This window comes from Panthera leo, chromosome B4 (assembly GCF_018350215.1).
Source record: "Panthera leo isolate Ple1 chromosome B4, P.leo_Ple1_pat1.1, whole genome shotgun sequence".
Lineage (NCBI taxonomy): Eukaryota > Metazoa > Chordata > Mammalia > Carnivora > Felidae > Panthera > Panthera leo.
Genome location: NC_056685.1, coordinates 98,554,470 through 98,567,614, shown reverse-complemented (window position 1 = coordinate 98,567,614; position 13,145 = coordinate 98,554,470). Strand labels below are relative to the sequence as shown.

At 36.7% G+C, this 13,145-nt stretch overlaps 1 protein-coding gene across 6 annotated transcripts in view; it reads left to right on the top strand.

The window, feature by feature from the left end:
- Positions 1-344: 344 nt before the first annotated feature.
- The window catches only part of CAPS2 (calcyphosine 2), a 55,958-nt gene continuing 43,157 nt past the window's right edge, over positions 345-13,145 (top strand). For 3 of the 6 annotated variants that reach the window (XM_042947195.1, XM_042947192.1, XM_042947197.1), the window contains exons 1-6: positions 345-745; positions 1,015-1,109; positions 4,015-4,121; positions 10,240-10,289; positions 11,943-11,988; positions 12,442-12,615. In XM_042947195.1, coding sequence (XP_042803129.1) covers positions 4,044-4,121; positions 10,240-10,289; positions 11,943-11,988; positions 12,442-12,615 — 348 coding nt within the window. In that variant the 5' untranslated portion in view covers positions 345-745; positions 1,015-1,109; positions 4,015-4,043. The remainder of the gene's footprint in view (positions 746-1,014; positions 1,110-4,014; positions 4,122-10,239; positions 10,290-11,942; positions 11,989-12,441; positions 12,616-13,145) is intronic. The other 3 variants (XM_042947194.1, XM_042947193.1, XM_042947196.1) reach the window with 3 other exon arrangements.

Below are 13,145 nucleotides of genomic sequence, written 5' to 3'. Positions count from 1 at the left end.
AAAAAACATTTTTAAATAAAAAAATAAATAATTGCAAGTTCCTTGACAGCGGGCATTATAACATAATTTTTCCCCCTCATAATATCTCTCTAGGATCTAAACTCCTGGCAGAGGCTGTATAAAATTTGTTAAAGAGAACTCACTTAAAAGAATTATATACAACACCCGTGGTGGATCCCGGCTGGGCTTTGGTCCCGTCTCTGCGCCTGAGAAGCCCATATATAAGTGAATCCTCTTCCACTTCCCCGCCGGGATTTAGAGGCACCCTGGAACTAGTCCCCGGATGAGACTCGGAGGCCCCCCCACAGGATTTCAGCAGCTCGCTTCGGCAAGTACCTCCGCGGGGTCGCTTGCTTCGCTGGCCGGGTTGGCCGAGGAAGTACCCCACTCAGTATAGGGCAAGAGGTGGCGTGGAAGGAGCAAGGGATTTGGGCCGATCATCTTTTCCTTGTATTTGAGAAAGGGTCTGGAGGCCCAGCAAGGGGACGCCAGTTGCTAGGCAACCTGCAGACGCGGGCCTGGGCTTGGCGGAGTCTACTGGGGGCTGTGCCTTTCCAGCTTGTCTCAGCTGTCTCAAGGGAGTTCTCGATGGAATCGCCCCATTGATACATACCTTTGCCATCCTTCCCACTCAGGACCTGCTCTTTACCTAGCTTGTTGGGTCAATTCAGGTTGGCTGTCGTTGGCTGGTGTCACACCCCAGTCCTTGAATCTCCGATAGGAAGAGGGCGGAGCATTAGTTCAGGTACTTTGCGTTAATGCATAATCTTAACCTTTGTGTGTGTGTTGGTGGGGGCGGGGAGGGGTGTACCGACAATTACTGTTTGAATTTAAGAATGACGCCAGGTTCATTCAGATACTCGGGTCTCTTATCACCTGGGCTCCAAGATAAACTTGGTCCTCACTTGCATGGAGATTAAATACTAAATCTTTTCATCTTTTTCTTCTCTCCTTGATTATGGGATGGATTTGACCAATTTATTCTTCGCCTTCCATTATGTTCTGATTTGGTAGAAGCAAATTATAGTCACTAATATCACTAACCAAGAGGGAAATGGTGATAATTGCAATTGGAAATAATTATCCTTGAGAAATGAGAAGAGTGGGAGGTGAGTTCTGTTCTTTTTGGTAGCACTAAAGATAATGTGGTAAGACTTGGATCTGTTTGTTAACAACATTCATGACGTGCCAGCTATAATATCTCTTGACTTGGGGCAGTCCGGATGGAGACAGAGCCATTCAGAAGTACTTTTCCCTGCTTCCTGCCACCTCTCCTCCCCAACATACCCCAACTGAGTATTCCCGTCCGACATGGACAGACTTTGGTGTGCATTCCAAAGATCGGCTCACAGGCCATTTATTTGAAATTCTTTTGCCACCAGGTTTAGGTTTCTGGTGTTCTTGAGTCTCTAGCTAATTCTCCTCTCTTTCTTCTGGCCTGTACCACCAGCAAGGGGTAGTGTTAGAAAGAGATCTGAAGCTGGTATAAATTCATGCTCAGTAATAACTGGCAAATAACTTGGCAAAGTAAAATCCCCCTTTTTTGGGTCACTGATTCCTCAGTTTGGAAATCAGAAGATTGAGTTATTTCATCTCTGCAGGCCTGTCCAAATCTTAAGATTCTTTGACAGAGGTGTCAGGAGCCTGACTGTTCCAATTCTGTAGATCCTGGAGTGTTCCCTGTATGATGGCACTGCCCTTTCCTACTCCTGTGATATCTGAATGAACCGTTTGTATGCTGCCAAGGTCTGAAATAACGCACATGTGAACTGACTGAATTCACCTATTCGGCAAATAGTTATTAAGTTCCTACTGTTTTCTAGGCTTTCTGCTAAGTGCTGAGATATAAGGTGAGCAAAACCATAGTCCTTGCCTTTGTGAGGATTACAGTATAGCGTGAAAAATAATTACCATTTGTGCTTTGAATACCATATCTATTGTTTGAAGAACAGTATATGTAGCATGTGATCATGTCATTTGTGTGCCGAGAAGGGAAACTAAGAATATGTTTAAAGTGTGAACAGGTATTTGACTATACATTAATTTATTGACTAAATTAATATTTATTATGTATCTGCTATATTAAGGACATGAAATCCAGCTTCATGGTCTTGACAGTTTATTAGAGACACGAAAAGAGTTAATTACAGTGAAAACTAATGAGTGTTAAGCCTAGGGAAATACAGGGAGTAGGAAGTCCTGGAAAGAAGATTTAAATTTTGTTGTTTTTGTTATTTGCAAATGAATTATGGCGATGTAACGTGACCTGTAGTGATTTGAAATGGCTGTAATGGTTTCTCAGGTATAGGTAATTGTGTGGTTGGTGTGTGGAGAAAATCACTTAGCTGATTGCTCAGCTTCTCTGTTTTAACTTGGGTTTGTTGGTTGCCAATCATCATGGCAAATACAACACCTTTTGTGATGTGGTTAAAAGCAAACAACAGCCTTCTTTCCCCCCACCAAAGCAATAACAACTTTAAGAAAGTTGCTTACTTGTGAAAGATAGCTCAGGAAAAAAAAAGCCAAATTATTATCAAATCCAATATTGTGATCTTTTCCGAATATGTCTGCTGTTGGTTAATAAGTCTTCCTGATTTTACTCTTAACAGTAGAAATCTAGCCTTAGGTCATGGGATCCTAGGGGAGGGGACTATGGAAATGGGGTAAAAGGAACCATATAGCTAAATTAGTGAAGAACTGGGATATCTTAGTAAGAGGATTTCATTGCACTAAAACTACATTTTAATAATAATAATGATGGCTACCACGAATTGAATATGTTCCATATACATAGGAAGATGAGAAATGTGGTAACATTAAACGCATTTTACAAATTAGACATATTGGCTCGGAAAGGTTAAATTCTTACCCAAGCTTACATTATGGGAAAGTATCAAAAAAATGAGGATTTTAATATCAGTCTATATAACTCTATGCTGGCACTATGCCATGCCATCTTTCCTTAAAAATTAAATTACTATTAAAATAAATCCCAGTCTAATAATAGAAAAAGAAAGTATGAATTGTTAAACAACATATCCTCAGTATGATTAAGGTTGAAGTGTGAAATAAAATATTCAAAATTTGGGTGACTGAGGATTTTGGTTTTGTACAACTTTGCAAGTTGAGGATTTTCAATATTTTCTTACATGCGTTTTACCTGTCACCTCATAATTACTAATTGGACCATCCGCTCTGTTTTATTCTTTGTATTGAAGAATACTGTTTGCATAACAAGATTTTTCATTAGCTTACTCTGGCAAAGTCAGAACTCCTAAAGGTTTAGGAAAAGAGTAAAGAAAATAAATTTATACCACTTTGTGGTAGAGAAGTACAAGCATTAGTTTTCTATCACTACGTGAAAAATTCCCACAAACTTAGTGGTTTGAAACAACATAAATTAACTTATTATTTATTATTTATTTTATAGTTCTGGAGATCAGAAGTGCAAAATGAGTCCTACAGGGCTAACATTAAGATGTCAGCAGGGCTGGCTCCTCTTGGAGGCTCCAGGGGAAAATTCGTTCCTTGCCTCTTCTGACTTGTGGAGACTGCTCATGACCTCTCCCTCCACTTTCAAAGCCAGCTATATAGCATCTTCATTCCTCTCTGACCTGTGCTGTCTTTCTTACATCTTCTGTTTCATACTCTGATTATTCTGCTCCCTCTTATAAGGACCCTGATGATTACATTGGGCCCTGCAGATAATCCAGGATAATTTTCACACCTCTAAATCCTTTTACATAATCACATCTGAAAAGTCCTCCTTGTTGTATAGGGTAAACATATTCACAGGGCCCACTGATTAGGGCATGGACATCTTTGGGGGAACACTATTCGGACTAGCATTTGCCCCACATAATGTAATCACCCACAAAAAGTTGATTTGAGTGAAAGAAGTAAGAATGATTAACCACATGACTTCTTTCCATGTAGTAGTAGTATGCAATTTGCATGGCTTGTTTAAAATTAGAGTAAGAATGACCGTTTTGTATGTTTTTACCCTTTTCAAAGTATACTGCAGGATAAATACGTGAACTTGAATGGATTTAGAGGTTAAAGGAGTTGCTTCTTCTCCTACGAGTCAAACTCAGCCATTTTCTGGAAGAAAGCTGCTGCAAGTATGTGTGCTATATAGTTTTCCTCTTGTGGGATGATTCATTAAATAATTGCCCGATTATTCATTAAATGATTTGTTAAATTCATTAAAGGATTTATTAAATCATTGGCCATTTTCTTCATGTTTTTTTTTTTTTTTTTTTTTTTTTTAATTTTTTTTTTTTCAACGTTTTTTTATTTATTTTTAGGACAGAGAGAGACAGAGCATGAACGGGGGAGGGGCAGAGAGAGAGGGAGACACAGAATCGGAAACAGGCTCCAGGCTCCGAGCCATCAGCCCAGAGCCTGACGCGGGGCTCGAACTCACGGACCGCGAGATCGTGACCTGGCTGAAGTCGGACGCTTAACCGACTGCGCCACCCAGGCGCCCCGTCTTCATGTTTTTTAATGACTACTTATACTTACAAACATTTAGGATCCATATTTTCTAGATTTGAAGAAGTGAGTGGCCAGGATTGAAGATAATCAATTAAAAACTTGGTCATTGCTTGAATTAGTTTTATTTGTAAAAATCAAGCTTATTATTATGGTTTTCATATTATTATCTTAAAAATTATCTGTGTGTATCTGTAGAAAATGTAAGAAATAAGAATAGTAGAAAGAAGAAGAGAGTATCAGTATACATTTTGTGTTAGGTAAGAAGAGAATCTGGGCTTCTATTAAGACCTTTATTCTTTGTAAACCTTCATAATATCACCCTTGTGTATATAAATCATTAATTAAGCACAAATTTACAGCTACTTTTCCCTTGTTTCCATCACAGAATTGGGTAAATATAAATTTTAGTTTAGAAATACATACAAGTGATGTATATTTATATTTCTTTATTCTTATTATTCTAAATATTGAATGCCTACTGCTTGTCCAGACACCATGATAAATGTTTCATTAACTTATATCACTTAATTCTTACAACACACCTTTGAGGTAGGTATTATTATTAACCTACTTTTAGAAGTGGAAGGACTGTGGGTCCTCGAGATTAAGTGACTTGCCAAGATTTTGAACTCCAGTTCTGACTTCAAGATCTGTGCTTTTTACTCAGATATCATTACAAACACCAACAGCTGGGAAATATGTGTAGGAGATAAGAATACAAAAACTTGTTCAGCCCCACTGATAATCAGGGGAATGAAAATTAGCATCATGATATACTTTTATGCCTCTATTAAATTAGAGGAAAAATGTAATATTGAAATACTCAGACTTAGAATCGGTGCATTCTTAACTGGTACCATGAGGGAAAGTGGGTGGGGAGATGGCTTAAACAGGTGATGGGGATTGAGGAGAGCACTTTTGATGAGCACATAGTGATGTATAAAAAAAACCTGACCAAAACATCAATGATAATTCACAGTATTAACTGATTATCATTTATATTAATTGATTTCAATTTACATTGTAATAGTGACATTAGAAAAATTAGTGTATAGAGTTTTGAAAATACAAAAGTTTCTTTATTAATATTGACTCATGCTGCTGTCTTTAAATCTGCTTTGTTAACTTTTTGGCTTTTGAAATAATTAGAAAAGCAGGATATTACATAGAAATCATCACCTTGGGGTGCCTGGGTGGCTCAGTCGGTTAAGCGGCCGACTTCGGCTCAGGTCATGATCTCGTGGTCCGTGAGTTCGAGCCCCACGTCAGGCTCTGTGCTGACAGCTCAGAGCCTGGAGCCTGTTTCAGATTCTGTGTCTCCCTCTCTCTGACCCTCCCCCGTTCATGCTCTGTCTCTCTCTGTCTCAAAAATAAGTAAACGTTAAAAAAAAAATTAAAAAAAAAAAAAGAAATCATCACCTCTTTGCAAAGCTTTCAGGAGTTGAATTTCTGGAATGCAGAGGCATTTGATTGTAATGTGTATATTATGTTCTTTAGAAAATGACTAGTCTAAATTGAAATTCTACAGAATCAAATATAAGAAAACCCAAAAAACAAAACAAAAAAAAAACCTGGTACCACATTTCTGGAAACAAGATTGGTGGTGTGTATTGACCTATAAAATTTTTCAAGTGATTTGATGCAAATAAAATCCCTGGAATCGGGGCGACTGGGTGGCTCAGTCGGTTAAGCGTCCAACTTCAGCTCAGGTCACCATCTCGCGGTCCGTGAGTTCGAGCCCCGCGTCGGGCTCTGGGCTGATGGCTCAGAGCCTGGAGCCTGCTTCCGGTTCTGTGTCTCCCTCTCTCTCTCTGCCCCTCCCCTGTTCATGCTCTGTCTCTCTCTGTCTCAAAAATAAATAAACGTTAAAAAAAAACGTTAAAAAAAAACGTTAAAAACGTTAAAAAAGATTCCCTGGAATCTATTCTATGGAAATAATCTGAAATATAGAAAAACTCAGATGAAAACAAAGGTATTTTTTAAAAGTGTGTGTTTTTTTAATAATGAAAAAATACTGGAAAAGTATGTAGCAATTGAGAAATACTAGACGAACATGATTTTAAGGAGTAACATGGAAGTTGCTTAAAATAAAAGGGGAAAAAGACAGTATGCAAGTCATTACAAATTTGTCTAAATCTATAGAGTTCACACTAAGAGTGAGCTCTAATGTAATGGATTTTGAGTGATAATGATTTGTGAATGTTGGTTTATCAATTGTAACAAGTGTACCACTCTGGTGAGGGATATTAATAATGGGGAAGGCTATGCATATGTGTGGTCAGTAGGGTCTTTTGGTGTTATGAGCACCCTGTTTCAATTTCAACACCTTCAACTAGCAATGCTCTGACACAGTTGGGTGACCTACAATTCAACTCAATTTTGACACTATCAACCCAGAGATAGCATCAGGTTCCACAGGTTAAGGGTTCAGTTTTAAAGACTGCACACTTTCTCCAACTTCAAACAAGCCCAGGTTGTTACCTGTGCTTCTGGATACAGGCTGGAGTTGATACTCAGATACTGGTACTTCTGACCAACAAGCTATGTAAGTCAGAGGTTCCCACAGCCTCCTCCTTGAGTTTGATTAATTTGCTAGAGTGGCTCACAGAACTCAGAGAAACATTTTATTTACTAGATTACCAGTTTATTATAAAAATATATAACTCAGGAATAGCCAGAGAGAAGAGATGGGTATGGCAAGGTATGGGAGAAGGGGCAGGAAGCTTCCATACCCTCTCTAGGCATGCCATTCTCTCAACCTCCACGTGTTCATCAACCCAGAAGCTCTCTGAATGCTGTCTTTTTGGGATTTTATGGAGGTTTCATTACATAGGCAAGGTTGATTAAATCATTGGCCATTGGTGATTAATTAAACTTCTAGCCCTCTTCTCCACTCCCTGGAGGTCAGGAGGTGAGAGTGAAAGTCCAACCCTCCAATCACAGGGTAGGCTTTATTGGCAACCAGCCATCAAGTTTAGGAGCTTTCCAAAAGCAACCTCATTAACATAACAAAATACATTTATTTCTCTTAACTTTGAGAAAACTCCAAAGATTTTGGGAGCTGTAACCCAGGAACTGGACAAGACCAAATATATATGAGAAATCTGTTTTGGTCATATGAATGTCCAAATGTATATTTCTTACAAATCATAATATCACAGGGGATATACAGGAAATATCTGTATCTTCCACTCAATTTTGCTATGAACCTAAAACTCCTAAAAAATAAAGTCTATTTAAAAAAAAAGGACAGGATATAGCCAGCTAGGGGTCCCTGGGTGGCTCAGTCAGTTGAGCCTCCAACTTGATTTTGGCTCAGGTCATGATCTTCTGGTTCGTGGCTTCAGGCCCTGTGTCAGGCTGTGCATTGACAGTGCTAAGCCTACTTGAGATTCTTTCTCTCCCTCTCTTTCTCAAAATAAATAAATAAACTTAGAAAAAAGTAAATAAAGGGCCAGCTAGTAATTTTGGCTTTATGGGCTGTTGTCTCTGTTGCAATCACTTAACTCTGCTGATGTAATGAGACAATTCATAAATAAATCAATGTGGTTGTGGTTCAATAGAAGTTTATTTATAGAACAGAGCTGGACCATAGTTTGCCAACTCCTGGCCCAGGGATTTATAAGCTATAATTTACCTTCATTCTGGATTGGCTAGCAAAATTTTGTTGGAATTAGACAAGAAAGGTAACTGCCATTGTAAAATAGGCCTATGACTTTAAAAGACTGTCTTTAAGTCAAAACACTTTCTGGGGTCTATTAAAACACCTTCTGGGGGGGAGGGAGGGAGGAGGGACGGTGGGGAGGCACCTGTGTGCCCCAGTTGGTTAAGTGCCCAAGTCTTAATTTCGGCTCAGGTCATACTCTCAGGTTTCTGAGATCCAACCCTGCATTGGGCTCTGTGCTGACAGTGCAGAGCCTGCTTGGGATTCTCTTTCTCCTCTCTCTGCCCCTCCCCTGCTATTGTGCACTTTTTCTCTTTCTCAAAATAAATAAATAAACATTAAAAAAAAATAAAAGGCTTTCTGGGGGATAATGATGGTGATAATTATGACAACTACAGTTATATTCTGTTTAGATTTTCTTCCTAAGTTTAGATGATATCACGATGTTTTCCAAGTACAATTAAGACAATCTTTGATATGCGATAGAGGTGTGCTGCTACTTTAAGCTATGATGTATGTGTTATAGACAATTGACCTTTAACTCGTTTGAACTGCATGGGTACATTTATATGCAGATTTTTTTCAATAAATACAATGTGTTTTCTATTCTGTATGATTTTCTTAATAACATTTTCTGTAGCTAACTTTATTGTAAGAATGTAGCGTATAGTACATATAATATAAAATATGTGTCAATTGACTTTATATTCCTAGTCAACAGTAGGCTAGTAGTAGTTAACTTTTTGAGGAGTCAAAAGTTTTACATGCATTTTTGACTGTATGGGGGGAGGTGGTTAGTACCTTTAACCCCAGCATTGCTCAAGGGTCAACTATTTTATATATATATATATTTTTTTTTTTTTTCTAATTAACTGATTATTTTGTGATTTTATATTTCTGCATTTTAACTTTTTATTAATATAGTATTTAAAACAATGCAGTATTAATAAAGTTTATACTGAATTGAATTTGTGTTCTCTTTGATCAATTAGAGTGATGAAGCTCAGTCTTACATGTAATTTCTTCTTCTTCTTTTTTTAATTTATTTATTTGGAGAGAGAGAGAAAGAGTGTGAGGGAGGGGCAGAGAGAGGCAGGGATGGAGAAAATCCCAAGCAGGCTCCGTGCTGTCAGTGCAGAACATGATGCGAGGCTCAAACCTGTGAACTGTGAGATCATGACCTGAGCCAAAATCAAAAGCTGGATGCTTAACAGACTGAGCCACCCAGGCGCCCCTTGAATGTAATTTCTATACTTATTGTCAGTATCACAAAAATGACCAGTTAGATAACATTTAAGAAGTAAGCTATAAGTGTTGATGAATTGTTTGCTGCACTTATTAATTTGAATTTCTCTATGGCTCATATGTATTTCTTATTCCATGGTGGCTGAGCTCACCACCATGAGCTCACCACTCAATTTATCATGAGTAAATTTCATGTCTTTGCACAATTTTTTGGAAATAATATTGAACATCTACAAATGTATACATGTATATATTTGTCTCTTTGCTTAAATCCTGCAGTTTTCACATTACCTTTAGGGCAAGGTCCAAGTTCTTTGACTTGTATTATGGAACAGTTCTGGCCACGATCTCCTTGCTCTGGATTTCAACCCTGTCTAGCTGCTAACTCTTGCCTGTGGGCTAGTGCAGGATGAGTTGTTTCCTGACTAAAGCAATATTCTCCCTTCTGCCTTTATCTGGCTAACTGCTACTTATCCTTCAGAGTTCCATTTCAAGATTCCTTTTTTTTGTTTCTGAAAAAACGTCCTCAGTTTCCTAGAGTTGTTGGGTACACATGTTATATGTAGTTGCTCTGTCATAGCACGTGTTTTTCCTCATTATTGTTTGTTTGAATGAATGTCTTCCCCAGTAGACAGGGCGCCATGAGGGTAAAGATTGTGTTGCTTATCATCCTATTTCTGTGTCTCAAGCATAGTAAGGAGAGCCTTAATAAATATTTCTTCTATGAAGTTTACTGAGAAAATAATAATCAGTTTTACTGAATTGACTCATTGCTTATCTTTTAAAGTATAAATAAAGGGTATATACATACTGATTTTTTCTTTTAATTAAAGCAAGGACGGACTTCCAAATCACGGGCAATCCAGAATCCTTGCCTACCTGTGTAAGTCACATTTCTTCACATTTGAGCTATTTAATGGGCGAACATATATAATACGTTAACAAATAAAAAAAAAATAAAGCAAAATTTTATATGTAGCTGTGATTGTGAATTGCAAAAAAAAAATCGATATTCATGTAGATGGCCTGAAAATTGCTATGCCAGAATGGAAGCGGGATGATAGGATTGAGGGTGATACTTGTCTTGTTTTTTATTTTCTTTAATATTCTTACATTTTCCTGAAAAAGTTAAACTATTATTTTATTTAGAAAATTGAGCTAAGTGAATTTATTAAAGAAATGTATGAAATTTTGAATTTTAAAACTAGGATAGTCAAAATGAATTTAATGAAAAGTATCTGTGACCTTAACCTTATCTTGAGAAATATGACAATTTTGTCAATCTTATTTAAATGATTTTAGTTTTGGACGGACTACATTAATTCATGTTTTATATTGTACATTTTTGCCTTTTAAAATTTGGAAGGTTATTATTTTTATATTTTTTCAAGTATTTTAGACTACAGGACTTATTAGATAATAGAAGTTAAAACCCTAGTAATTTGTTAGGCTGAACCGTATGAAATTAATAAGTATCAGCAATTTCATGTGGTTCTATGTAACAGATACCTCTATACTCATCTAGACAAAGAATAGAGGTAGGTGCAAGCCTTAGATAAATATATTCAGTGTGTACTGACAATCAATCCCATTCATGTTAAATGTTTGACAACTGGTTTTCTGAAAGTGTACTATAAGTTTATTTAAAATTTTACTTGTTAATCATACATAAACTTAAGTATTTTTTAAGTTGGTTATACATTTTACTCCTATAGAAGATATATAGTAGGCAATTTACAAATACTAATAAATATATAAACTCTCTTTTGGAAATTCCATGTAGCCAATTGATTCTCACGGAATGCTTTTTGTTTTTTGCTGAATTCTTGTATCTGCAGCTGACAAACCATTAGTTCAATTTATGAACATTGGTTGATATTTTCATTTATTGTAAAGTGATGTGAGTGATTTATTTGTTGACTTAAGTAATAGTTTCAAATTCTGGTACAATATTTCCTCAGTTTTTTGTTATTTGCAATGTGCCAATTACAGATACGATACACTTTTTAAGTTTAATCTGTACCATTAATGTTTTCTTCACTACTGTTTTAAGTCTCAGAAATCAACAAAATAATAAATCAAGTCCTGATTCATAGCATTTGCCAATGTCCGTGTCAATCATCCTGCTGTGGCTGATTTCAAGCTATGTGTAATATTACTGAACCCAGACTTGGAAAGAGATGCACACCGTTATACTACCACACAAATACCATAGGTGTAAATAACTTCTAGAACATAGATAATAGTGAAGCACAGTAAAGTCATTAAGAAGTGATGACTTCAAGTATTTATGACCTTTGTTTTTAATATAGCTTATTTAATTAGAAGTTTATATAATTTTATCTTTAATAATGCTTTGTTAACAACTAGCTCAAAAACTACTGAACCTTTATGTAACACAAGCCTCTCACAGCCGGTAGGTGCAGCACACCATTGGCTTTAGTGTACCTTTTTATATAAGATGCAGCATGTATGACTTGCAACTATTAAAGCCTCATTTTAAAAAGTAATGGGATGCATAGATTATTTCTTTCAGGGTTCCACGACTTGATTTGGGAAGCCTTGTTGACTCTGATGAGGAGGTAATTTTTACTTGGTATCTACTATAAAAAACATTCAAACACAATATTGCATAGAGCTCATAATAAATGTTATTTAATTTTATTTTAGGATGGCTTTTCATATATCCCACTTAGTACTGTGCATATTCATTTTAACCCACCAGTTTCATAGAACCAGGACTGATCTTCAGCTGGGAAACAAAGTATAAGCTTCCTGGTACTTAACGACCACAGTCCATCCTGAGCAGTTCCACTTGCTTTGGTTGCTCAGTGATGCTGTACCAGCGAAATATTTTAAACATGACCTCTGTTTAGCCTGTAGATCATAATGATCTGTTTCTTAAACATAAATGTTAAGGTAAATGATAAACCTGTGTATGTTAATAAGGAAAATTAATAATTATTTTCATTTTTTTCTTTCTTTTTTTTTTTTTTTTTTCTGGTGGATAACATGCTTTTTACTTTTACATCTAGGAGCAAGACATAATACCTGAAAACTTACTAGGACCAACAAGCAAATATAAACTAAAATATCAGCAATATAAAACTGAAATGAAAGAGGGATATAAACAGTACAGTCAGAGAAATGCAGAAAATCCAAAACCAGGTGTCACGCAACAGTCTCCAAGAAACAAGGTAGATGACAAGGTATTGTATGAGACTTCATGAAGTTCTGATGTAATTAAAAAAAAAAAAAAAAAGAAACTCCATGTATCAGAGGAATCTTTTTGTCTTGTATGTCTTGCTGTTAGTCACAGTAAGTATAGTAGCTAGCATTTGTTTTTGTGTTCTAGGGACTATTTGAAGTGCTTTGCTTGCATTAACTAGTTTATTCTTAAGAACTACTCTAAGGGTTTATTATTTATCATTTTCAAATGTGAAAACTCTAGCCAGATGACCTAGTCATCTTTTCTCTGTTAGAAGTTTTCATTATTTTGGGATTGGAAATAAGACCATATCACAAAGCTGTTTTTGATGTAGCTATCCTGAACTCTCTGTCTCACAGTCTAAATTAAAATTGTTTTTAATTATTTATTTTGTGAGAAAGAGAGAGAGAGAGAGAGAGACAGACAGACAGACAGACCACGAGATGGAGAGGGGCAGAGAGAGAGGGAGACACAGAATCTGAAGCAGGCTCCAGGCTCTGAGTTCTCACACAGAGCCTGACGTGGGGCTCG